At 43.4% G+C, this 25,990-nt stretch overlaps 1 protein-coding gene across 1 annotated transcript; it reads right to left on the minus strand.

The window, feature by feature from the left end:
- On the minus strand, positions 1-25,990 carry PRSS8 (serine protease 8). The gene is made up of 6 exons (XM_056533858.1): positions 25,654-25,990; positions 7,233-7,256; positions 6,386-6,530; positions 3,708-3,979; positions 3,462-3,628; positions 1-1,477 (listed from the first exon to the last, which is right to left on the minus strand). Exons 1-6 carry the CDS (start codon positions 25,712-25,714, stop codon positions 1,148-1,150), a joined length of 999 nt encoding a protein of 332 aa, XP_056389833.1. The 5' UTR covers positions 25,715-25,990; the 3' UTR covers positions 1-1,147.

Here is a 25,990-nt window from a genome sequence, read left to right on the forward strand (position 1 = left end):
CTTAAAAATAATTTATTCTCAGATATTACAATTTCTTTCAGCAGCAAAGATTACAAAGAATGAAATCTACAATTTACAGAGGATTGTGAGACGTCTCCAGATGCATTTACTTTATATTCGCACCATAAAAATTCTCTGAATGAATCCTATGACCTCAAGGAGGAAGGCAGTAAGGCTATTTTGGGGATTTCTTTTTTTTTTTTTTTTTTTTAACCAAAACCAGCAGTGTAACGGGTGCAGGAAAAAGATCTATAAAAAGGGAAAGATTTGCATGTTTTGGATAAAAAATAAAAAATTATGAAAAGAGAGAAGATAGTCAAAGTTGGTCGGGTCGGTCAGAGAGGGGTGATAAGCCCTATGGGAACTTAATCTTACCCAAATTTCTTGGAAACATATCTGATGGGCTTTTTTATGGGATGGCGATGAGGGGAAGATTATAGATATAGAAGCTCAATAAGATTTCGCATATTCAATATTGGTATAAGGAAATCGGCCCCATTCTAATGATCAGGATGAATCGGAGCACTTCTACGGTCACCATAGAAAATACGTTTTTCCAGACTCCTTTTTATGGCCATATACATTTTTATAGAATTTTATTTACAACCAGTAGGTGACGCTACAGAGAAACTATAGACCCAGGATCCCGCAGCCTGAAGATGTGACCCAGCAACCCTCAGAGTGGAACACAAAAGTCCAGCTAGCCCTAGAGACAAAGATTCCCTACTCCAGTGAGATCCTCATGGGAGGTACCCAATAGCAGCCACACCCCTGAGGGGGTCTTCTGAATAGGTCTTCCATCAACCACAGGATGTGTCGCTCATTCACTTCTCGATGTCATGCTGAGGGCAGTGGTGCCGTAATGGCCACAGGTTGTCTTCTTCAGGGTGGGACTGGTCTCAGACCATTGGAGAAGTCACTTATTAAAGAGAAAAATTCATCATCAACCGCTGGAAGACAAGTTGGTATAGCATCTATGGGAGCGAGCGCCAGTCAGGGTCACATCTGGCACATGGGCGTGGCTTCGGCCAAACCTCCAACATTAAAAAAATTAAAAAAAGAGGACAAGATACAAATGGGTGGAGTGATAAATTTAGAGAGTGGGTATATAGAAGTCACATGACCTGATGAATTAGTAACAGCCTGTCTACAGGTCAGTCAGGAAGTAGGCGGTCATCCAGTACAGGGGAAGCATGCCCAGTGTGACTATCACTGCTGATGCACTATTAGGGTAGGGGTACGTCTGACCATCCGCTGCTATGCATCCGCCTTCGTTGTCTGGCTCTGGGGAGGCATCAACGGTGAAGTCGTCCACCTGGACGTCGGGGACAATGCTCTTGATCCAGTCGATGTAGGCGGACGTCGCAATGTAGACACCAGGCCTGTTTGGTGTACCGCACTCCTCGCCCCAGCTCACCACACCGACCTGGTACCACTTGCTGTTTGTGTTACAGGAGAGGGGTCCTCCAGAATCACCCTAAAAACAAAAAAAAAGGTCTATGGGCAGAATTTCAGGGATCGGGAGGGTGAATGATTTTTCTACACCTTTATATGTGTGGTGGTATAATGTGTACATGCACCAAATTTATTAAAAGGGGAACTCCGGTACTTATCTTATCCATGCATCTCTATGGGAAAACCAGCGATCCGGCACTCCTGTATCTCTCCCATAGAGGTGCATGGAATAGATTCATGACCACTGCGGGAAGACATCTTGATTTTGGAATACCTAGGCAATCTTACAAAAATAGCCTACTTGAAAAGTAACGGTGGCAAATTTAGAGCTGAAATATAGTCTGCATACAAAATCCCCCCTTACGTCTATAGATCAGTGTTTTCCAACCAGGGTGCCTCCAGCTGTTGCAAAACTACAACTCCCAGCATTTTTTTTAAACACTTTATTGCTTCCCCTAGAAATGAGTAATAGTTTGATTGCTCATAGGGATCAGTGCAGCACATCTGGACTGCGCTGATCTTTGCCATCTAGACTCTATTGGTAGAGGCTGCCTCAGACTCTATTAATAGAAGAGGATCTGCAACCAGGGAAGGATAGGTAAGATCTCAGGTTCCCAGAACAACGGAGCGCCCCCACCCCCCCATCCTCATGTCAGCCATTAGCAGCAGGGGCCCTTAGCTACTAAAATGATCTGGGGGCCGATAAGAAAAGGATTGAGTAAGGGCACACGCTATATCTTCCTTCCTGACCCCATGACATGTATACACATCATGGGTAGTTAAAGGGGTACTCCGGTGGAATTTTTTTTTTTTATGAACTGGGGCCAGAAAGTTAAACATATTTGTAAATTACTTCTATTAAAAAAATCTTTACCCTTCCTGTACTTTTTAGCAGCTGTATGCTACAGCTTTTCAATTTCTTTTTCGTCTTGTCCACAGTGCTCTCTGCTGACACCTCTGTCCGTGTCAGGAACTGTCCAGAGCAGGAGAAAATCCCCATAGCAAACCTATGCTGCTCTGGACAGTTCCTAGCAGAGATGTCAGCAGAGAGCACTGTGGACAAGACAAAAACAGAAATTCAAAAAGAACAGAATTTTCTTTGTAGCATACAGCTGCTAAAATGTACTGGAAGGGTAAAGATTTTTTAATAGAAGTAATTTACAAATCTGTTTAACTTTCTGGCTCCAGTTCACTTATAAAGACCTAAAAAAAAAAATGAAAAAATAAAAAATTATTCCACCGGAGTACCAAAGGTGGAATCTATTTATTTTTTTATTTATTTTTTAAATCAACTGGTGCCATAAAGTTAAACAGATTTGTAAATTACTTCTTTAAAAAATATCGTAATCCTTCCAGTACTTATTACCTGCTGAATACTACAGAGGAAATTATTTTCTTTTTGGAACACAGAGCTCTCTGCTGACTTCACGACCACAGTGCTCTCTGCTGACATCTCTGTCCATTTTAAGAACCGTCCAGAGTAGGAGAAAATCCCCATAGCAAACATATGCTGCTCTGGACAGTTCCTAAAATGGACAGAGATGTCAGCAGAGAGCACTGTGGTCATGATGTCAGCAGAGAGCTCTGTGTTCCAGAAAGAAAATAATTTCCTCTGTAGTATTCAGCGGCTAATAAGTACTGGAAGGGTTAAGATTTATTTTTTATAGAAGTAATTTACAAATCTGTTTAACTTTCTGGCACCAGTTGATTTGTAAAAAAAAAAAAAAAAAAAAAAGTTTTCCACCAGAAAAAGCCCAAGGGTCCATGACAGTGTTTCCAAACCAGGGTGCCTCCAGCTATTGCAAAACTACAACTCCCAGCATGCTGGGAGATGCAGTTTTGCAACAGCTGGAGGTACCCTGGTTGGGAAACACTGGTCTACGATTATGATGCTGAATAGAAAGAGCCATATTGGTGCCGGTGCTAAAAAATTAAACAATTTGCAGCAATCTGTCCAAGGGCCCCCGAGTACGAGGGAAGCTGTCACCCCTGTTACCCCCACATACCTGACAGGCATCGACAGACCCATCGACCGTCCCTGCGCAGATCATGTCCTGCTGTATAGATGACAGGGTGTTCGCGCTGGGATTGATGTGGTACAGACAGTTGCACGTCCTTCTGCTGATGAGGATCACTTGGCCGACCTGGAGAGTTTGGGGGCTTGCGAGTGGAACTACAAAGATAATGAACATCCTTAATATCCTGCCACATACATGATAAGAGGGGTGGAGTGATAACGTGCCAGCACTTACCCGAGGGTTTAACATGGCCCCAGCCGGAGATCTTACATTTCATTCCAGCTGGGAACTGGACATTGGCAGACGGCAGGCGGATGGGCTGGACAGAGCTGCTGAAGCTTATTGGGGATTTCAGTTTCACCACAGCGATATCAAAAGAATAAACGTCCTCGGAGTATCCGGGGTTCTTGTACGACTTCTCCACCATGATTGTCTGGATGCTGGCGTCCGGGACGGAAAGAGAGGTCGTCCCAACAATGACATCGTAATCTGCATCGCTATGTTCCCTGGAAAAACACGACAAGGATGAGAGAACGTGAGAACATCCATCAGTGGTGTCCAAACGTTGGCCCTCCAGCTGGGAGTTATAGTTCTGCAACAGCTGAAGGTCCAACTTTGGACTCCACTGCTGTAGACTGTCAGGGTGTCGCTACATAGACGACGTTCACTAACCAGGATTACAGCTACAACCAGTGTGCGAACTGATAATAGAGACAAATCGGTCACAATTTCAGGATTGTCAACAGATTGATCTTGTGTAAATACATCCTAAAAATTAACAACTGTGCTGCCTTAAAATAAAACCCTAATTTGTGTTGCCCCCCTCCCTCCACTGTTCCTATAGACATAACCAGGGGACTGGTGACATCAGGCCCACGAAGTAATCAGACCTCAGTTTCTTCTTTATGTTGCCGCAGGTAGCACTTTCTACTGCCCGTTACTGGTAAATTAGACATCGGCTGCTTTCACACTAGCGAATTTTTGTTTTCATATTTCTTAAAGACCATACTATGGAGCCAACGTTATATGGAGCTAATCATCCATTCTTGGAAAATGCCCATTGAAGTCTATGAAGAGGGATTAAAATTCAGAAATAACTGTCTATCAGTATTTCATCTATTTTGCAACCATTTTTCAAAAGAGTAGCTCAATGTCCTGCCCTTTAGTATTTGCTGTACAGAACTACAAATGCAATATTGATAACATACTGTGGACATTTCATCCGGAATTTATCCATATATTGGATCGGTATTAGACAGGTCTCAAAATAAAACCGGGCTGATAGCGCTTGCTCCACTGTTGTTGTTTGCTGGAGCAGCAGAGTACACAGCTGCTCCACAGACCTAAGAGTACACAGTCTGCTGGTTCTGTAGAGCAGCAGAGTACACAGCCTTCTGGTTCTATAGAGCAGCAGAGTACACAACCTGATAGTTCTGTAGAGCAGCAGAGTACACAGCCTGCTAGTTCTATAGAGCAGCAGAGTACACAGCCTGCTGGTTCTGTACAGCAGCAGAGTACACAACCTGATAGTTCTGTAGAGCAGCAGAGTACACAGCCTGCTAGTTCTATAGAGCAGCAGAGTACACAGCCTGCTGGTTCTATAGAGCAACAGAATACACAGCCTGCTGGTTCTGTACAGCAGCAGAGTACACACCCTAATAGTTCTGTAGAGCAGCAGAGTACACAGCCTGCTAGTTCTATAGAGCAACAGAATACACAGCCTGCTGGTTCTGTACAGTAGCAGAGTACACAGCCTGATAGTTCTGTAGAGCAGCAGAGTACACAGCCTGCTAATTCTGTAGAGCAGCAGAGTACACAGCCTGATGGTTCTGTACAGCAGCAGAGTACACAGCCTGATGGTTCTGTACAGCAGCAGAAAACACAGCCTGATAGTTCTATAGAGCAGCAGAGTACACAGCCTGATAGTTCTGTAGAGCAGTAGAGTACACAGCCTCCTAGTTCTGTAGAGCAGCAGAATAAACAGCCTCCTAGTTCTGTAGAGCAGCAGAGTACACAGCCTGCTAGTTCTATAGAGGAGCAGAGTACACAGCCTGCTAGTTCTGTAGAGCAGCAGAGTACACAGCCTGCTGGTTCTGTAGAGCAGCAGAGTACACAGCCTGCTAGTTCTGTAGAGGAGCAGAGTACACAGCCTGCTAGTTCTGTAGAGCAGCAGAGTACACAGCCTGCTAGTTCTGTAGAGCAGCAGAGTACACAGCCTGCTAGTTCTGTAGAGCAGCAGAGTACACAGCCTCCTAGTTCTGTACAGCAGCAGAGTACACAGCCTCCTAGTTCTGTACAGCAGCAGAGTACACAGCCTGCTAGTTCTGTAGAGCAGCAGAGTACACAGCCTGCTAGTTCTGTAGAGCAGCAGAGTACACAGCCTCCTAGTTCTGTACAGCAGCAGAGTACACAGCCTGCTAGTTCTGTACAGCAGCAGAGTACACAGCCTGCTAGTTCTGTACAGCAGCAGAGTACACAGCCGGCTAGTTCTGTAGAGCAGCAGAGTACACAGCCTGCTAATTCTGTAGAGCAGCAGAGTACACAGCCTCCTAGTTCTGTAGAGCAGCAGAGTACACAGCCTCCTAGTTCTGTAGAGCAGCAGAACACATAGCCTGCTAGTTCTGTAGAGGAGCAGAGTACACAGCCTGCTGGTTCTGTAGAGGAGCAGAGTACACAGCCTGCTGGTTCTGTAGAGGAGCAGAGTACACAGCCTGCTGGTTCTGTAGAGGAGCAGAGTACACAGCCTGCTGGTTCTGTAGAGCAGCACAGAACCGACCATTATTGAATACAACTGGGGCTAGAAATGCACACATCAGCGTTTCTGTCAGATTCCATGGCGCGGTCAAAAGAATTTCACTTTATTGCTGCAATAACCATAGTGTAAGACCCGCTCCAGAACACCACACACTTACGTTGGGAAGCAATGTGCGGCGGTCAGGACATACTGCGCTGATAGTATCGATGCTCCGCAGGCGTGCAGTGACTGATACCGCAGGCTGGCCTGCCAGGGAAAATCCTGAATGTTTCCATTCTGTCCTCCGACAATGCGATTAAGGACTGGGGAAGAAAGAAGTCTGTTTAAAGGGGTACTCCGGTAGAAAACAAATGTTTTCGTATCAACTGGTGCCAAAAAGTTAAACAGATTTGTAAATTACTTCTATATAAAAATCTTAACCCTTCCACTACTCATCAGCTGCTGTATGCTCCAGAGGAAGTTGTGTAGTTCTTTCCAGTCTGACCACAGTGCTCTCTGCTGACACCTCTGTCCGTGTCAGGAACTGTCCATAACAGGAGAGGTTTGTTATGGGGATTTGCTCCTACTCCGGACAGTTCCTGACATGGACAGAGGTGTCAGCAGAGATCACTGTGGTCAGACTAGAAAGAAATTCACAACTTCCTGTGGAGCATACAGCACCTAATAAGTACTGGAAGGATTAAGATTTTTTAAATAGAAGTAATTCATGAATCTGTATAACTTTCTGTCACCAGCTGATTTGAAAATGTGTTACGATTAGATCGTGTCGAGTTGTCTAGATTGGATACATTGTAACAAAAGCCCAGCTATGAGAAGTATTCATTCAGGTTCTTCGAGAACATTTTATTTCACTCACAGCAAAATTGCAGACATTTTACTTTTACCAGGTCAGAAACCCATTCAAACCAAAGATGTTCTGCAGCAGTTGGGACATGTCCTGTTTTACATAGTACTGAACCCCCCAAGATTGTTTAACCCCGTACGTCACATCGTAATTCACTTACTTTGAGCGGACGCCAAGTTCAGGGCTGAAAAAGAAAAAAAAAAAACAATATATTACAATGACGTAATGATCCTGGATCTGCCAAAAAGTGACCCCCGAATAGAGGAGAAGACAAGAAACGTGTCTGTTCTTAACCCATCGTATACATGACACATCTGCTTCACAAGTCATATGTGTGACTGTCATTCAGGGTTCTAGTGAAGATGGGTGCCAACCAATGTGGCTGATCTTCATCTAGAGAAATCTAAGAAATAGTTGAGCAACCTGGTTTTATCTACTCTAGCTGCTGCAAAACTACAACTCCCAGCATGCGCTGTCATGGCATGCAGGGAGTTGTAGTTTTGCAACAGCTAGAGGCACTTTAGTTGGGAGACTCTGCCTTAAAAAAGGGGGACACCGGTGGAAAACGTTAACTTTCTGGAACCAGTTGATTTAAAAAAAGATAAAACACATTTGTCAATAACTTCTATATAAAAATCTTAATCCTTCCAGTACTTATCAGCTGCTGTATGCTCCACAGGAAGTTGTGTAGTTCTTTCCAGTCTGACCACAGTGCTCTCTGCTGACACCGCTGTCCATGTCAGGAATTGTCTAGAGCAGGAGAGGTTTGCTATGGGGATTTGCTCCTACTCTGGAAAGTTCCTGACATGGACAGAGGTGTCAGCAGAGAGCACTGTGGTCAGAACTACATAACTTTCCGTGGAGCATACAGCAGCTGATAAGTACTGGAAGGATTATACATTTTTAATAGAAGTCATTTACAAATCTGTATAACTTTCTGGCATCAGTTGATTTGAAAAGTCTTGTTTTCCACTGGAGTGCCCCTTTAAGGAGACATGATACTCTTCATGCAGGCAGCCGGGTGTGGTTTGCTGTCCTGTAATCCCTCTCACATGTCTGTAATGGTGGAATGATGGGAGCTCTGGGGAGTGGAAGACCCTGCAGACAAAAAAGTCCTCGTGAACCGATCATCACCAAACCACCAGCCTCCCTGACGTCTACACCGCGCGGCCGCTGCCAAGGCCACACAGAGCGCCCATTGTCCTAAGCCACCGAAATGTGTGCCCAGAGCCAGGAGGGTGGACGGAAAGGTTCAGTAATATTCAGCACCCCCGCTAAATGCTCCGGACAACAACTGGATAGTATGGGGAGGAAGAAGATGGAAGGAAGAACAACCATGTCGGTCTGAAACATCTTCTCCATGTGGAAAATAATCTATACAGGACACTAGATAAGTCACCATGGCGGTCATAGTAAAAATATCTCAACTCTACATCCAACTAACGGGCCTCCTAATTAGTATAGAAGCGTTTCGGAGGCCTCTGGACTCTACACTGACAAATGATGTTGGGGGAAGGATTGAGGTGGTTTATTTGCTGGGATCCTGGTAGCAGCTTACCCCTCCCCACTCTATTCAGATCATGCGCGTGTATTGGAGGACTTGGGTAAAACAGTGTTGGCTGGGTTCACACTATGTTTTTCAAATACAGTTACCGTATACGGTTTTCCGCTAAAAAAAGTATAGCAAAAACCGTATGCAACCGTATGACTTCAGATACGGTTTTTCCCCGTATACGGTTCCAAAACGTATGTACGGTTCTGTCCGTTTGCATCCGTTTTTGCCAACGGTTTTGCTATTTTGTTGGAATTAGTTTTCAAGCAATTTAATAAAGTTACTATTGTTCTATTGAAATTCCTTCTGCGCATGTGTCAACTCCAAAAACGGATTAGAAAAACCGCGTGCAACCGTATTCTGAAATTCTGTGTACGGTTCTCATAGACAACAATGTTAAAAGAACCGCATACGGTTTTCCAACCGGAGGCAAAAACGTGGTCGACAGCGTTTTTTTGCCTACGGTTGAAAAATCGGCAAAACCGTATCCGAGGCAAAACGGATGCAACCGTACACAACATTTGGAATACGGTTTACAATGCATTCTCTATGCATACGGTTTGCCATACTGTTTTCAATCAGTTTTTCTAAAGAAAACCGTATGGCACAAAAAACGGATGGAACAGTATGGGAAAAAGTAAACTGAATGCGTTTATACTCTATATTCTTTTTAAAAGTGCATACAGTTTCGTCCATTTTTATAGAAAAAAAAAACATACGTTTTCGATAATTTTTTCAATTTTGAATGGGAGGGGTATTGGGTGGGGACTTTAGGATGCAAATGTGCATGAGCAAAGTAAAAACTGTATACGGTTTACCATTGACGTCCATGTTAAAAAAAAAAAAAAAAAAAAATTATGCGGTTTTTAAACCATGGTTGACCACGTTTTTGTCTCCGGTTTAAAAACCGTACTGCAAACGCATAAGTTTTTTTTTTTTTTTTTTAAACATGGACGTCAATGGGAAACGCACATGTTTCACTGTTCCATCCGTTTTTTTGCCATATGATTTTCTTTTGATAAACTGATTGAAAACAATATGGCAAAAACGTGATGTGAACCCAGCCTTAAGACGACAGACATTGTAAGGCTGCATTCATATCTCGTTTTTGCAATGCGGTTGAATTGAAAAAAACGTATCGAACCGTATTGCAAACCGTATACATAGACATTTCATCGCAAACCGTATGCCAACCGTAGCATCAGGTTGTGTGCGTTTTGCATCATTTACGTGTTTATACGGTTTTTAACGGTACACCAAACCGTAGTCTACTAAGGTTTTGTGTCCCGGTCAAAAACTGTATCCAACATGTATATGGTTATTTTAAAATGGTAACCGTATTGAACCGTATGTGCGTATCTGGTTTGCACAATACAGTTTTAAATTATTTTTGACATTTTTTTTGGAAATTCAATTTAAAAAAAAGAAGAACTTTATTTAAAATGTTGACAAACAAAACCGTATCCGTTTTTTTTTTTTCAAGGAAAACATATTAAAACGTATGCAAACGGACATCCATTTACAAACCGTATATGGTTTTAAAAACGTGAGGAGGCATGTACGGTTGCATACGTTTCGGTCCGGTTTGGTGTGAAGACCCCAATGACATGTAACACCCCCCCCCCCCCAGAATAAGAACAACTAGAATGTATCATTAAAATATTTTATTGTATAAAAAAAAGGTATGCATAAAAAAAAAAATCTATGAGGTATCTCTCTCTCTCTCTCTCTCTCTCTTTTTCTCTTTCTCTCTCTCTCTCAGTAAAATTTAGTCTTTTTTTTTTATGTCTGTGTCAGCAGTGGGGTCCTCCTGGGTCTCCTCCATAGTGGGGTCCTCCTGGGTCTCCTCCATAGTGGGGTCCTCCTGGGCTTCCTCCATAGCGGGGTCCTCCTGGGTCTCCTCAATAGTGGGGTCCTCCTGGGTCTCCTCCATAGTGGGGTCCTCTTGGGTCTCCTCCATAGTGGGGTCCTCCTGGGTCTCCTCCATAGCGGGGTCCTCCTGGGTCTCCTCCATAGTGGGGTCCTCCTGGGTCTCCTCCATAGCGGGGTCCTCCTGGGTCTCCTCCATAGTGGGGTCCTCCTGGGTCTCCTCCATAGCGGGGTCCTCCTGGGTCTCCTCCATAGCATTTCATTTAAATGTTGACGGATAGTTTGCGCTGACACTGATGCTCCCTGAGCCTGCAGGACAGCTTGAATATCTTTGTAACTTGTTTGGGGCTGCTTATCCACCATCCGGACTATCCTGCGTTGACACCTTTCATAAATTTTTCTCTTCCGTCCACACCCAGGGATATTAGCTACAGTGCCATGGGTTGTAAACTTCTTGATAATGTTGCGCACTGTGGACCGAGGCAAATCTAGATCTCTGGAGATGGACTTGTAACCTGGAGATTGTTGATATTTCTCCACAATTTCTCCACAATTTTGGTTCCCAAGTCCTCAGACAGTTCTCTTCTCCTCTTTCTGTTGTCCATGCTTAGTGTGGCACACACAGACACACAACGCAAAGTCTAAGTGAACTTCTCTCCTTTTTATCGGCTTTCAGGTGTGATGTTTATATTGCTCACACCTGTTACTTGCCCCAGGTGAGTATAAAGGAACATCACATGCTTGAAACAATTTTATTTATCCACAGTTTTGAAAGGGTGCCAATAATTTTGTCCGGACCATTTTTGGGATTTGGGGACATTATGTCCAATTAGCTTTTTTTCCTCCCTTTTTTGGTTTAGTTCCAATACACACAAAGGGAATAAACATGTGTATAGCAAAACCTGTGTTACTGCAATATATATATATACAGAGGAGAGGAGATCTATATATATATATATATATATATATATATATATATATATATATATATATACAGAGGAGAGGAGATCTATATATATATATATATACAGAGGAGAGGAGATCTATATATATATATATATATATATATATATATACACACATAGGGAATAAACATGTGTATAGCAAAACATGTGTTACTGCAATATATATATATATATATATATATATATATATATATACAGAGGAGAGGAGATATATATATATATATATATATATATATATATATATATATATATACAGAGGAGAGGAGATCTATATATATATATATATACAGAGGAGAGGAGATCTATCTATATATATATATATATATATATATATATATATATATACACACATAGGGAATAAACATGTGTATAGCAAAACATGTGTTACTGCAATCCTTTCCTGTGAGGAATACTTCATTTTCGTGAAAAATTTCAGGGGCGCCAACATTTTCGGCCATGACTGTATATAATAAACAATTTATATATATTTATTTACCTCATTGATTGATTTTGTATTCATACCTTTTTATATATATTTTTTTATGATACATTCTAGTTGTTCTTATTCTGGGGGTGTCACACGTCGGTGGGGTCTACACACCTTTAGGTGTTATAGTCAGTTTTTTGGTTCTTGTGAACCCCCATTTTATTCATTTTTACTTTTTACCTTTGGAGCCTACATATAGGAAGGACATTTTTCTTTGACAGAACAAATATAATGTGTGTAAGTTGGGGGGGTAAAGGGGTAATATAATGTGTGTAAGTTGGGGGGGTAAAGGGGTAATCCGGGATTTTTTTTAGTTGACTATGCTACAGCGGCTGTAAAGTTAGTGTAGTTCATAATATAGTGTCTGTACCTGTGTGTGACGGTTTTCTCACAATTCTTATGTGATTTTTTACGCTAAATTTATTTTTAACAGCATACAAAGTGACTGTTGTCTCAGATTTGCCCAGGTTGCAGTGTGAACCCAGGCATTACATCACTAGTTGGGTGTTCAGAGGGAACCTGTCTGCTTCAATGGGTGGGAGATCATTCAGCAAGATATTGCAACAGCTGGAGGCACGGTGATCAGAAAACATTGGTCTATTGCAGTGGTCTCCAACCTGCGGACCTCCAGATGTTGCAAAACTACAACTCCCAGCATGCACGGACAGCCAACCGATGTCCGGACATGCTGGGAGTTGTAGTTTTGCAACATCTGGAGGTTCGCAGGTTGGAGACTACTGGTCTATTGCATTGAATGAATCACGGGTGTGTTTCAATAGGTGGGATGGCTGATGTGTGGGAAGAAGAAAAGTGACCTCACACTTACAAACAAGGAATAATGGGATTTGTAGCTTAAGAAAATGAACTCCAACAGGAAATAGCCAGTTCACAAAAAGATAGTCTCAGCTTTATAGTAATCTCACAACATAGCCATTTAGTCCCAAGAGAAGCGCAGATCCTTCCTAAGCATGTCTATTACTATCCAGCAGGTGTGTGCTAAAAATCCCTTTAAGTTGGATAACCCCTTTAAGGCAAAAAATATGTGTGTATGGCTGCCTTAAAGGGGTACTCTGCTGCTCAGCGTTTGGAACAAACTGTTCCGAATGCTGGAGCCGGGAGCTTGTGACGTCATAGTCCCACCCCTTCATTATGTCACACCCGCCCCCTCAATGCAAGTCTATGGGAGGGGGCGTGACAGCTGTCACGCCCCCTCCCATAGACTTGCATTGAGGGGGCGTGGCTATGCCCTCACAAGCTGTCGGCGCTGGCTCCAGCGTTCGGAACAATTTGTTCCAAACGCTGAGCAGCGGAGTACCCCTTTAACAAACTAGTGGGGTCATTGTGGGGTCAGGAGGCCCCCAATAAACGTTTTGCCTTTTTACATTGCCTTCAGCTATCCCCAAATCTTCTCTCTTTTTATGAGGTAAGCGCTTGGAGCAGGACCTGCCCAGTGGTGTCCTGTCTCAGCCTGTGATTTGCTCACTCAGCAGGTCCTGCAGCGAAGAACCAGGAAGAAGAGAGAAGATTGGGGGAGGAGAATAGGAGCTTTGGGCACCAGCCAGGGACCGAGGATAGGAAAGTAGGTTTTTTTTTTTTTTTTTTTTTTATTTCCCCCGCACCCGAGCACTATATATATATTTATTTATTTTATAAAAAAAAAAAGGCCGGAATACCCTTTTAATCTTGTTGCAGCCATGGCAGCAAGCCCCTGTACCTTTATAGAGGTTGTTTTGGATGTGCTGCCAAATGTTTGTTCTTAGTATCACACGAGAGGCTTAGATACATCTGTTCAGTAGACCCACTATATGATAACTTAGAGCTGCTCAGCAGACACATCACATGGGAGTCTTAGATACAGTATCTCAAAAAGTATCACTCGAGAGGCTTAGATACATCCGCTCTGTACACAGCATCACACATTAAAAAGATATAGCGGCCCAGTAGATCAGATCATACAGGACAGGCTTAGATACAGCAGTAAATTGTCCCTCTGTACCAGACCTGACTCAGCGGCGCCCCCTGTGTGCACCTGATAACATACAGGTAAGAATGTGAACAACGCTCCTCAGAAGATCCGTGAAGGGCGACAGTGAATCAATCCCACAACTACAAAACTATCACAAAAAAGACCAAAAGAGTAAACCCCATAGATCACACAAATAGATTGGGGCCCCCTAACAGGCTCCTGGGTCCTCTGAAGGGCCACAGGATCATAAATAATTATATTCAGAACAATTTTAAAATGAAATTTTGATCCCCAAAAGTGAAAATCATCGGGTAAATTCCCATAAAATTCACAATAACTTTGTGATTCTGTTCTTTACTGCAGTCACATCCAAAACCTGGATCTTAGATTATGGTGTTGGTCACATGCAGAGCTGCGCTCACTATTCTGCTGTCACATCAAGTCTTATCCTGCAGAGCTGCACTCACTATTCTGCTGTCACATCAAGTCTTATCCCCCCAGAGCTGCACTCACTATTCTGCTGTCACATCAAGTCTTATCCCCCCAGAGCTGCGCTCACTATTCTGCTGTCACATTATGTCTTATCCTCCAGAGCTGCACTCACTATTCTGCTGTCACATCAAGTCTTATCCCCCCAGAGCTGCGCTCACTATTCTGCTGTCACATTATGTCTTATCCTCCAGAGCTGCACTCACTATTCTGCTGTTACATCAGGTCTTATCTGCCAGACCTGCACTCACTATTCTGCTGTTACATCAGGTTTAATGCTCCAGTCACCTCCAGAGCTGCGCTCACTATTCTGCTGTTACATCAGGTCTTATTCGTTTGTCACACGCATAGAAACATCTCACATCACATCTGTCACAAAGCAGGAACACGGATCCTATGTCCTCTAGTATATAGTCCTGAGGAGCGTTCAGAACAGTTCAGCCATTATGTCACCCGCTAGATTCTAATATGATTGCGCCATATTTATCTGTATGTACACGAGCGATAGTCACATCCTGCCAGCTGGCACCATACTACCAGAAATACCTGTATGAATGTCTCCTGCACTGCATGATGGGAGGTGAAGTGTTTACATTAGACAGTAAAGAAGAAGGAGACAGAAGACTGCGGCTCATAGGAGAACAGGAGAACTATGAACGCAGCTCTGGGAGGGAGTAAACACAATATAAATCAGGATCAGTAATAACTGAAGATAGTATCTTTATAAATCCTGAGCCTTACAGTGGGGATCAAAAGTTTGGGCACCCCAGGTAAAATTTTGTATTAATGCGCATAAAGAAGCCAAGGAAAGATGGAAAATCTCCAAAAAGGCATCAAATTACAGATTAGACATTCTTATAATATGTCACCAAAAGTTACATTTTATTTCCATCATTTACACTTTCAAAATAACATAAAACAAAAAAATGGTGTATGCAAAAGTTTGGGCACCCTGCAGAGTTAATATCTTGTACTGCCCCCTTTGGCAAGTATCACAGCTTGTAAACGCTTTTTGTATCCAGCCAAGAGTCTTTCAATTCTTGTTTGAGGTATCTTTGCCCATTCTTCCTTACAAAAGTCTTCCAGTTCTTTGAGATTTCTGGGCTGTCTGTCACTCACTGCTCTTTTAAGGTCTATCCATAGATTTTCAATGATGTTGAGGTCCGGAGATTGTGAAGGCCATGGCAAAACCTTCAGTTTACGCCTCTTGATGTAATCCCCCGTGGATTTCGAGGTGTGTTTAGGATCATTATCCATTTGTAGAAGCCATCTTCTCTTTAACTTCAGCTTTTTCACAGATGGCATAAAGTTAGCATCCAAAATTTGCTGACATTTTATTGAATCCATTTTTCCTTCTACTCGTGAGATGTTCCCTGTGCCACTGGCTGCAATACAACCCCAAACCATGATTGATCCACCTCCATGCTTAACAGTTGGACAGACGTTCTTTTCATTAAATTCTGTTCCCCTTCTTCTCCAAACGTACCTTTCAATTTTAACCTCATCGGTCCACAGAACTTGTTTCCAAAATGCATCAGGCTTGTCTATATGTTCATTTGCAAATTTCAAACGCTGACTTTTGTGGTGAGGACGTAGAAGAGGTTTTCTTCTGATGACTCTTCCATGAAGACCGTATTTGTACAAGTATCTCTTTATAGTAGAATAGTGTACCACAACTCCAGTGTCTGCCAGATCTTTCTGGAGGGATTGTGCAATCAAACGTGGGTTTTGAATTTTTTTTTCTCACAATCCTGCGAGCTGTTCTGTCTGATATTTCTCTTGGTCTTCCAGATCTTGCTTTAGCTTCCACTGTACCTGATGACTGCCATTTCTTAATTACATTCCGAACAGAGGATATTGACATCGGAAAAGGTTTTGCTATCTTCTTATAGCCTTCTCCAGCTTTGTGAGCGTCAACTATTTTCAGTTTCAGATTTCTAGACAACTGCTTAGAAGAACCCATGGTGCTGATTGTTGGGGCAAGGTCAGATGAGTCTGGGCATGTAAAACCTTTGAGATTGACATCACCTGGTCTTCCCAGATGATGATTGAGAACAATCCATAACACTGGCAGGTCTCAGCTTTGCAAAGGGGGCAGTGCATGCTATAAATTCTGCAGGAGGCCCAAACTTTTGCAGGCGCCATTTGTTTGCTTTCTGTTATTTTGAAAGTGTAAATGATGGAAATAAAATGTAACTTTTGGTGACATATTATAAGAATGTCTAATCTGTAATTTGATGCCTTTTGGAGATTTTTCCATCTTTCCTTGGCTTCTTTATGCACATTAATGCAAATGTTTACCTGGGGTGCCCAGCTTTTGATCCCCACTGTATATACAGGAACATCAGGAGACCCCAGGTACTCACTATTCTGCTGGTGAGATCACTGTGTACATTACATTACTTATCCTGTACTGATCCTGAGTTATATCCTGTATTATACCCCAGAGCTGTACTCACTATTCTGCTGGTGAGGTCACTGTGTACATACATAATATTACTTATCTTGTACTGATACTGAGTTATATCCTGTATTATACTCCAGAGCTGTACTCACTATTCTGCTGGTGAGGTCACTGTGTACATACATTACATTACTTATCCTGTACTGATCCTGAGTTATATCCTGTATTATACCCCAGAGCTGTACTCACTATTCTGCAGGTGAGATCACTGTGTACATACATTACATTACTTATCATGTACTGATCCTGAGTTATATTATTATTCTCCAGAGCTGGATCAGGATGTGATCAGCGGGTTTATTACAGACACTAGAGATCCGGTGGTTCGGTCGCTGCTCAGTTATAGATGGAAAAACAAACAATATGTATTGTAAAAAACACATAAACCTACTTAGAGGATCTGGATACATAGAATCCATACCGGGCAGCGCCAAGACATTGCTGGATTTAGGGTGACTTCTTTTGTCTGATCTGGGGCCGGATATAATTTAGGGGTCTGAATTAGAGATGAGCGAAATTACAGTAAATTCGATTCGTCACGAACTTCTCGGCTCGGCAGTTGATGACTTTTCCTGCATAAATTAGTTCAGCTTTCCGGTGCTCCGGTGGGCTGGAAAAGGTGCATACAGTTCTAGAAAAAAGAGTCTCCTAGGACTGTATCCACCTTTTCCAGCCCACGGGAGCACCTGAAAGCTGAACTAATTTATGCAGGAAAAGTCATCAACTGCCGAGCCGAGAAGTTCGTGACGAATCGAATTTACTTTAAAGGGGTATTCCAGGCAAAAAATTAGAGAGATTATATATATATCTCAACTGGCTCCAGAAAGTTGAACAGATTTGTAAATTACTTCTATTAAAAAATCTTAATCCTTCCAATAGTTATTGGCGTCTGAAGTTTTCTGTCTAACTGCTCAATGATGATGTCATGTCCCGGGAGCTGTGCATGATGGGAGAATATCCCCATAAGAACTGCACAGCTCCCGGGACGTGACATCATCGAGCAGTTAGACAGAAAACAACAACTCAACTTCAGAAGCTAATAACTATTGGAAGGATTAAGATTTTTTAATAGAAGTAATTTACAAATCTGTTTAACTTTCCGGAGCCAGTTGATAGAGATATATATATGAAAAAAAGTTTTGGCCTGGAATACCCCTTTAAGTTCGCTCATCTCTAGTCTGAATGGTGCAATTCCCTATTTATGGTAAAATGTCTTTGACGCGATGATTTACACGTATAGTAAATTCTGCAGTAATACAATTCTGAATATTCCATTTCTACAGCGCTTCCATGCCGTAGCGCAGTGGTCTTCAACCTGCGGACCTCCAGATGTGGCAAAACTACAACTCCCAGCATGCCCGGACAGCCAACGGCTGTCCGGGCATGCTGGGAGTTGTAGTTTTGCAACATCTGGAGTTTCGCAGGTTGGAGACCACTGCCTTAGCGTTTCCAGATTGCTGCTGCAGCTTTTTGGGTTTCGCACTTGCTCTGTAGCCATGGCGGTGAGCACCTGCGCATTTACTTCATCCTGTAGATGGGAGGTGCCGGCCCCCTTGGTATAGTTGCACTATGAAGGGTTTTTTTCACACTGTGGAATCTCCACCCGCAGAATTCCGTAAGTGGAGATTCCGTCTGGCGGCCACTGCCAACAATACTTTGATGGTATGACCGCGCGGCGCTGTCACCATTGAAGGCTATGCAGTGCTCGCGGACTTCCTCGTCTTTACGAACAATTCCTCAGTGTGAACAGGAAAACCCAGTCACGCTGATGGTTCACTGCGCGGAATTCCACAGTGTGAACGTACCCCAACAATGCGGTGCTATTTCTACGGTGCTTTTTAAAGGGGTATTCCAGAAAAAAACTGTTTTTTTTTAAATATATATATATATATATATATATATATATATATATATATATATATATATCTCTATATCTCAACTGGCTTCAGAAAGTTAAACAGATTTGTAAATTACTTCTATTAAAAAATCTTAATCCTTTCAGTACTTATGAGCTTCTGAAGTTAAGGTTTTTCTTTTCTGTTTAAGTGCTCTCTGATGACACGTGTCTCAGGAAACGCCCAGTTTAGAAGAGAAGAGGTTGGCTATGGGGATTTGCTTCTAAACTGGGCGTTTCCCGAGACAGGTGTCATCAAAGAGGACTATGCTATAGATTGATTGATTGATTGATTTATTTATTAATTTATAGGGGTTATCCAGGAAAAAACTTTTTTTTAAATATCAACTGGCTCCAGAAAGTTAAACAGATTTGTAAATTACTTCTATTAAAAAATATTAATCCTTCCAGTACTTATGAGCTTCTGAAGTTAAGGTTGTTCTTTTCTGTCTAAGTGCTCTCTGATGACACGTGTCTCGGGAAACGCCCAGTTTAGAAGCAAATCCCCATAGCAAACCTCTTCTAAACTGGGTGGTTCCCGAGACAAGTGTCATCAGAGAGGACTTAGACAGAAAAGAACAACCTTAACTTCAGAAGCTCATAAGTACTGAAAGGAGTAAGATTTTTCTAATAGAAGTAATTTACAAATCTGTTTAACTTTCTAGAGCCAGTTGATTATATATATATATATATATATATATATATATATATATATATATATATATATATATATATAAACGTTTTTTCCAGGATAACCCCTTTAATGTGGGGCACTTGTGTAAGGGCCGAGTGTGGACCCGTAAGTGAACTCACATTGGTCCTGGGGCCAAGTCTGCAACAGGTGTAGCCAACTAATAGGTCTTAGTCCTAAACTCTTAAAGGGGTATTGCAGAGAATAAATATGGCATGAAAAAGCGCCCAGGTGACAGTATGAGAAAAACACCAAATACTCACCTGTCACCAATACCGCTGTTCAGGACTGTTCTCTGTCCCAAGACATAGGTGATGCCCAATCACTCGGCACAGCAGTGACCACCTCAGCCCCGGATTGTCCTACATGTCAGGACAGAGAACATGAAGCCCTGAAAAGTGTGAGAACAGTGCCGGTGAGGGATCGGCAGGAGGTAAGTACATGTTTTTTTTTTATGATATACTGCTACCCTGGGTGCTTTTAAATGCAATACCTCTTAATGACTCTTAAGGAGTACTCCAGTAGAAAACATTTTTCTTTTTAAATCAACTGGTGCCAGAAAGTTAAACAGATTTGTAATTAAATTCTATTAAAAAAAATCTTTACCCTTTCAGTACTTATTAGCAGCTGTATGCTACAGAGGAAATTCTTTTCTTTTTGGCTTTGTTTATTGTCTTGTCCACAGTGCTCTCTGCTGACACCTGATGTCTGTATCAGGAACCGTCCAGAGCAGGAGAAAATCCTCATAGCAAACCTATGCTGCTCTGGACAGTTCCTGACATGGACAGAGGTGTCAGCAGAGAGCACTGTGGACAAGACAAAAAAGAAAGTAAAAAAGAAAAAAGAATTTCCTCTGTAGCATACAGCTGCTAAAAAGTACTGGAAGGGTAAAGATGTTTTAATAGAAGTCATTTACAAATCTGTTAAACTTTCTGGCACCAGTTCATATATATATATAAAAAAAAAAAAAAAATGTTTTCCACCAGAGTACCCCTTTAATCACTGCTGATACATCTTTTAATGGCGGTCATTAAGGGTCCATAAGGTGGGCAAGAATAAGGCGTTGTTGGAGCCGGGCTGTCAGCATGACAACTCAAACTTTCCAGAGCAGAGAAACTGCTGCCCCTGGTAGTTTAAAGGGGTATTCCGGCCATAGAAATCTTCTCCCCTATCCAAAGGATAGCGATGGGCCCCCCCCCAATCTCCATGCAGCACCCGCATTCTATGCGGGGCTGCTGCTCCAGTCTCGGAAACCTCTGTGTTTCCGGGACTAGAGACATGTCAAGCCACGCCCCCTCCATTAATGTCTACAGGAGGGGGCGTGACGGCAGTCACGCCCCCTCCTATAGATATGAATGGAGGGGGCGTGGTGTGACATCGAAAGGGGGCATGAGGTCACATCTCCAGTTCTGGAAACACAGAGGTTTCCAAGACTGGAGCAGCAGCCCTGAATAGAATGTGGGCGCTGCACGGAGATCGCGAGGGGGGGTGGTTCCCTGCAGCGGGCCCCCTGCAATCAGACATCAGATGTCTATGGCCGGAATACTCATTTAACCCCTCACATGCTGTGGTTAAATCATGACCGCTGCATGTGAGGACTGACTATATCCTGTTCGCACTCATCGGCCTCCCGGGTGCCGATGGATTTTCATGTCATCCGGGGGGGGGGGGGCAGGCCTCTCATGGGTAACTGAGTACTCGGCTATGCTGCGGGCCGCATTATGGATTACACTACGGTAGTAATGCAGTGTGTTATACCAACGATCCACTGTCTACATGTAGGACAAGTAAATAAAATAAAATTTCATACAAAAAAAAATAATCCCTCCCCCAATAAAAAAAATTATATGTATTTTCCCTTAACATTCCCTTTCTTTCTATAACAAACATAACAACCGTGTATTGTCTTTTCAATCTTCATGTCTGTAACAGCCCAAACAATAAAATCCCGCACGATGAACTCTAAAAACAAAAAACACAACAACAACGCCGCCATGATTGCTGTATTTTGCTTATCTGCCTTTTAAAAGAGAAAAAAATAAAAAATAAAATAAAACACTTTCTCCCATAAAAACGAGCCCCTGACATGGCGCAGTCAGGAAAAAAGGTAAAAAGGAAGAAAAAGTTATGGTTCAATAAAATAAATAAACAAAACAACTCAAACAACTATTGGAATTTGTTTTTGCACAAAATAAAGCTGTGTTATTTTTACGTTTATGTTATTGTCCCGTAAAAAACAAGCACTCGTATATGTAAAAACCAAGAGTTATGGCCCTTGAAAGGTGACAAAGCAAAAACGAAAGAAATAGCTTGGGCAATAAAGTCCAGAAGGGGCCGGGAACGGGTTACCTATGGTCACATTGGTGGTAAATGGGACCCACCCAAAAATACAATGGTGGCCGTGAGATTTACAGCGCGGACCTCTGCACTACTCCTGGTCTGGGCCTCGGCGCCCTGTACGGTGATAATGTTTATTTTATACCCACACAATAATACAACATGTTTGTCCATGGCCGACACACCCAAAGAACATTGGGTAACATATCCTGCTATATCGCACACCGTTCCGGATGTAGATTTACGTATTCGCAGTTTACACACCGAACACTCGTCTCTTATCTTATTGATTTATTGCTTCATCCAGGTCAGAGCTGCTTGTTAGTGGGTCGCACCGTTATAGTAATGATCACCATCCTTTTTAGCGTCCTTGCTACCAGGGTCTTCCGACTGGTGAGGTCAGAGCGCCACCATTGGGCCCCTTTGGTGGGAGTGATGAGTCCCTACTCTTCTGCAAATGACAATATTGGGGGGGGGGGGGGGGGATCTGAACCACTGGGCCTTCTGGGGTTGAGGCCCTAACCGAACGCCCCAAGATGTTGTGACCCAACTGGCCCACCGGGATTCCTCTTGGTTAAGGCAATATCCATCTCATCCCCAGCTAGGTGTATAGCGCTATATACTGACAGCTCTATACACAGTACAGTAATTGAGCTGAACAGCAGTCATATTAATTGGGGTACCAGCAGGATAGCGGGAGTTATGAAGAGGGGGGGGGGGGGGGCATGGAGCCAGAGATGTCGGACAGCAGAGTTTGCAGAAGGGAGTTCTAGCTTGAAGAATTATTCCTGGAGGTCTGGGCCAGATGAAGAAGGTGAATGACTTCAGTCAGAGAAGACGCCCCCTGTAGGCACTGGATATATGTGATCTCTCTCATACTGATCCGTATTGTAATCATTTGCCCAGTCTACAATTTGATGGTGTTCCGCAGCCTGTGTTGTGTTCAGTCCTGATGTATCGGTAGAACGCGCATTCAGTATGGTGGGAACTTTGGCATTTCTGGAGTTTTTTTTATTTTTATTTTTTTAAATCTAGCCACAAAATGAAGGTGACCTAGTTACAGTATTCAGACACCGTATAGGGGTGTCATCCGGTCACCACATTAGGGGAGGGAATTACCCAATTCACTGCAGGGGGGCTGTAACCAGTCACAGTATGGGGGTGTCCAGCCAGTCACTGTATTGGAGGAGGGTGTAGACATTCACTAAATGGGGGTGTATAACCAGTCATTGTATTGGGGGGGGGGGGGGGGGGAGTGTAGACAGTCACTATATGAGGGTGTATCCCCAGTCACTGTATTGGGGGGGGGAGTGTAGACAATCACTATATGGGGGTGTATCCCCAGTCACTGTATGGGGGGGGGGGGTGTAGACAATCACTATATGGGGGTGTATCCCCAGTCACTGTATTGGGGGGGGGGGGGGGAGTGTAGACAATCACTATATGGGGGTCTATTGGCAGTCACTGTATTGAGGAGGAGGGTGTAGACAATCACTATATGGGGATGTATCACCAGTCACTGTATTGGGGGGGTAGACAATCACTGTATTGGGGAGGGGGGTGTAGACAATCACTGTATGGGGGTGTATCGCCAGTATTGGGGTGTGATCCAGTCACTGTATTGGGTGGTGGGGGGGGGTGTAGACAATCACTATATGGGGATGTATCACCAGTCACTGTATTGGGGGGGGGGGGGTGTAGACAATCACTATATGGGGATGTATCACCAGTCACTGTATTGGGGGTGTAGAAAATCACTATATGGGGATGTATCACCAGTCACTGTATTGGGGGGGTAGACAATCACTGTATTGGGGAGGGGGGTGTAGACAATCACTGTATGGGGGTGTATCGCCAGTATTGGGGTGTGATCCAGTCACTGTATTGGGTGGGGGGGGGGGGGGTGTAGACAATCACTGTATGGGGGTGTATCGCCAGTATTGGGGTGTGATCCAGTCACTGTATTGGAGTGTGATCCAGTCACTGTATTGGGGTGTGATCCAGTCACTGTATTGGGGTGTGATCCAGTCACTGTATGGGGAGTGTATCGCCAGTCATTGTATTGGGGTGGGATCCAGTCACCGTATTGGGGTGGGATCCAGTCACCGTAATGGGGTGGGATCCAGTCACCGTATTGGGGTGGGATCCAGTCACTGTATTGGGGTGGGATCCAGTCACTGTATTGGGGTGGGATCCAGTCACCGTATTGGGGTGGGGGGGGGGGGGGTGTAGACAATCACTGTATTGGGGGGGGGGGTGTAGACAATCACTGTATGGGGGTGTATCGCCAGTATTGGGGTGTGATCCAGTCACTGTATTGGGGTGTGATCCAGTCACTGTATTGGGGTGTGATCCAGTCACTGTATTGGGGTGTGATCCAGTCACTGTATGGGGAGTGTATCGCCAGTCATTGTATTGGGGTGGGATCCAGTCACCGTATTGGGGTGGGATCCAGTCACCGTATTGGGGTGGGATCCAGTCACCGTATTGGGGTGGGATCCAGTCACCGTATTGGGGTGGGATCCAGTCACCGTATTGGGGTGGGATCCAGTCACTGTATTTAATGTATTTTGGGGATAAGGTTATTCTATATACAGATTCCTGTCCCTGTAATTTATAGCCCATGACATGGGAACCGAGACCCCACAAGATCGGGCCCTAGGCAGCTACGTCAGGAGGAAATTACATTTATTACTCGAGTCCCCAATAATTATTTTTACGACATCACAACTGAGGATAATCCTTTACTTATTCTGGATCTGTGTTATCACTGATCGATTATCATTACTGTAATCCCTCAGGAGACAAAAGTGATCGACAACTATAATGGGCCTAATGTGGGTGTATGGTGGATAAGAGCCTACGGCGGGGTGAGGTGTAACCCTGAGAGCGCTGGATTATATATCATGTACAGGGATCTACCGACTGGATAGTATATATAATGTACAGGGATCTACCGACTGGATAGTATATATAATGTACAGGGATCTACTGACTGGATAGTATATATAATGTACAGGGATCTACTGACTGGATAGTATATATAATGTACAGGGATCTACTGACTGGTTGTTATATATATAATGTACAGGGATCTACAGACTGGATAGTATATATAATGTACAGGGATCTACTGACTGGTATAATATACAGGGATCTACCGACTGGATAGTATATATAATGTACAGGGATCTACTGACTGGACACTATATATAATGTACAGGGATCTACTGACTGGACACTATATATAATGTACAGGGATCTACTGACTGGATAGTATATATAATGTACAGGGATCTACTGACTGGTATAATATACAGGGATCTACCGACTGGATAGTATATATAATGTACAGGGATCTACTGACTGGACACTATATATAATGTACAGGGATCTACTGACTGGATAGTATATATAATGTACAGGGATCTACTGACTGGACACTATATATAATGTACAGGGATCTACTGACTGGATAGTATATATAATGTACAGGGATCTACTGATCAGGATGGGATCAGACAGCGCTGGTCCATCTAGTCCGCCCGTACTATTCCCTTTGTATCTAAGTTTAGATACATGTTATTTCCCCGGCATTCTTAACCTCTGGACCTTCCCTTCCCTACGTCTCTGTGTATCCGACTCCTTCCAGATTCGAGCACAAGGTCGATGGATCATTAACCCCGGACATGACCACTTCTGCCGATGATTTGTCAGATTACTACGATCCGATAATAAACCCCGGTAAGAAAACGCGAAACCATACGATGACAACCCCCCCTCACCCCCCCCCCCCATTGGCATAAAGAGAAGACATTACAAGAATGAAGCATTTTCGGGTCCTCGTGTAACGTCTGCGTCACTTACCTCCCAGGAGTAACATTACGCGGTGGAGACGCATCTTCATGGTGACACTAAAATCCACCATTCCTATTCGCGGGCTCCAGGTGCCAAATATCCAAAGGTCGTCCCCAAGGATCCAAGGAGAAGAAACCACCCTGGGCGAGGAAAGTGACAGACAGGGAGGCGGCTCAGGGTAAATCCAGGAGTCCTGGCTCAGCTGTGTGGATCCCTACAGGTGGATGGGTAAGATTGGCGCAGGTGATATGGTAGCGTCCGGACGGCGCAGTCTCTATAAGATGCTGATAGATCCGGTCCTGATGGCAGCTCTGCCGCCTCTGGAATGTGAACAGGTGTTTCTGGG

This window comes from Hyla sarda, chromosome 8 (genome assembly GCF_029499605.1).
Source record: "Hyla sarda isolate aHylSar1 chromosome 8, aHylSar1.hap1, whole genome shotgun sequence".
NCBI classification, from domain to species: Eukaryota; Metazoa; Chordata; class Amphibia; order Anura; family Hylidae; genus Hyla; species Hyla sarda.

What these genes read in the sequence shown, in the direction of transcription:
- PRSS8 (XM_056533858.1), bottom strand. Translation starts at nt 25,714, where the DNA reads ATGGTGGATTTTAGTGTCACCATGAAGATGCGTCTCCACCGCGTAATG. An exon ending in CGTAATGTTACTCCTGGGAG is followed by an intron (nt 7,257 to 25,653) that starts GTAAGTGACGCA and finishes TTTCTTTTTCAG; the next exon opens with CCCTGAACTTGGCGTCCGCT. An exon ending in GCCGCACATTGCTTCCCAAC is followed by an intron (nt 3,980 to 6,385) that starts GTAAGTGTGTGG and finishes GTGTTTTTCCAG; the next exon opens with GGAACATAGCGATGCAGATT.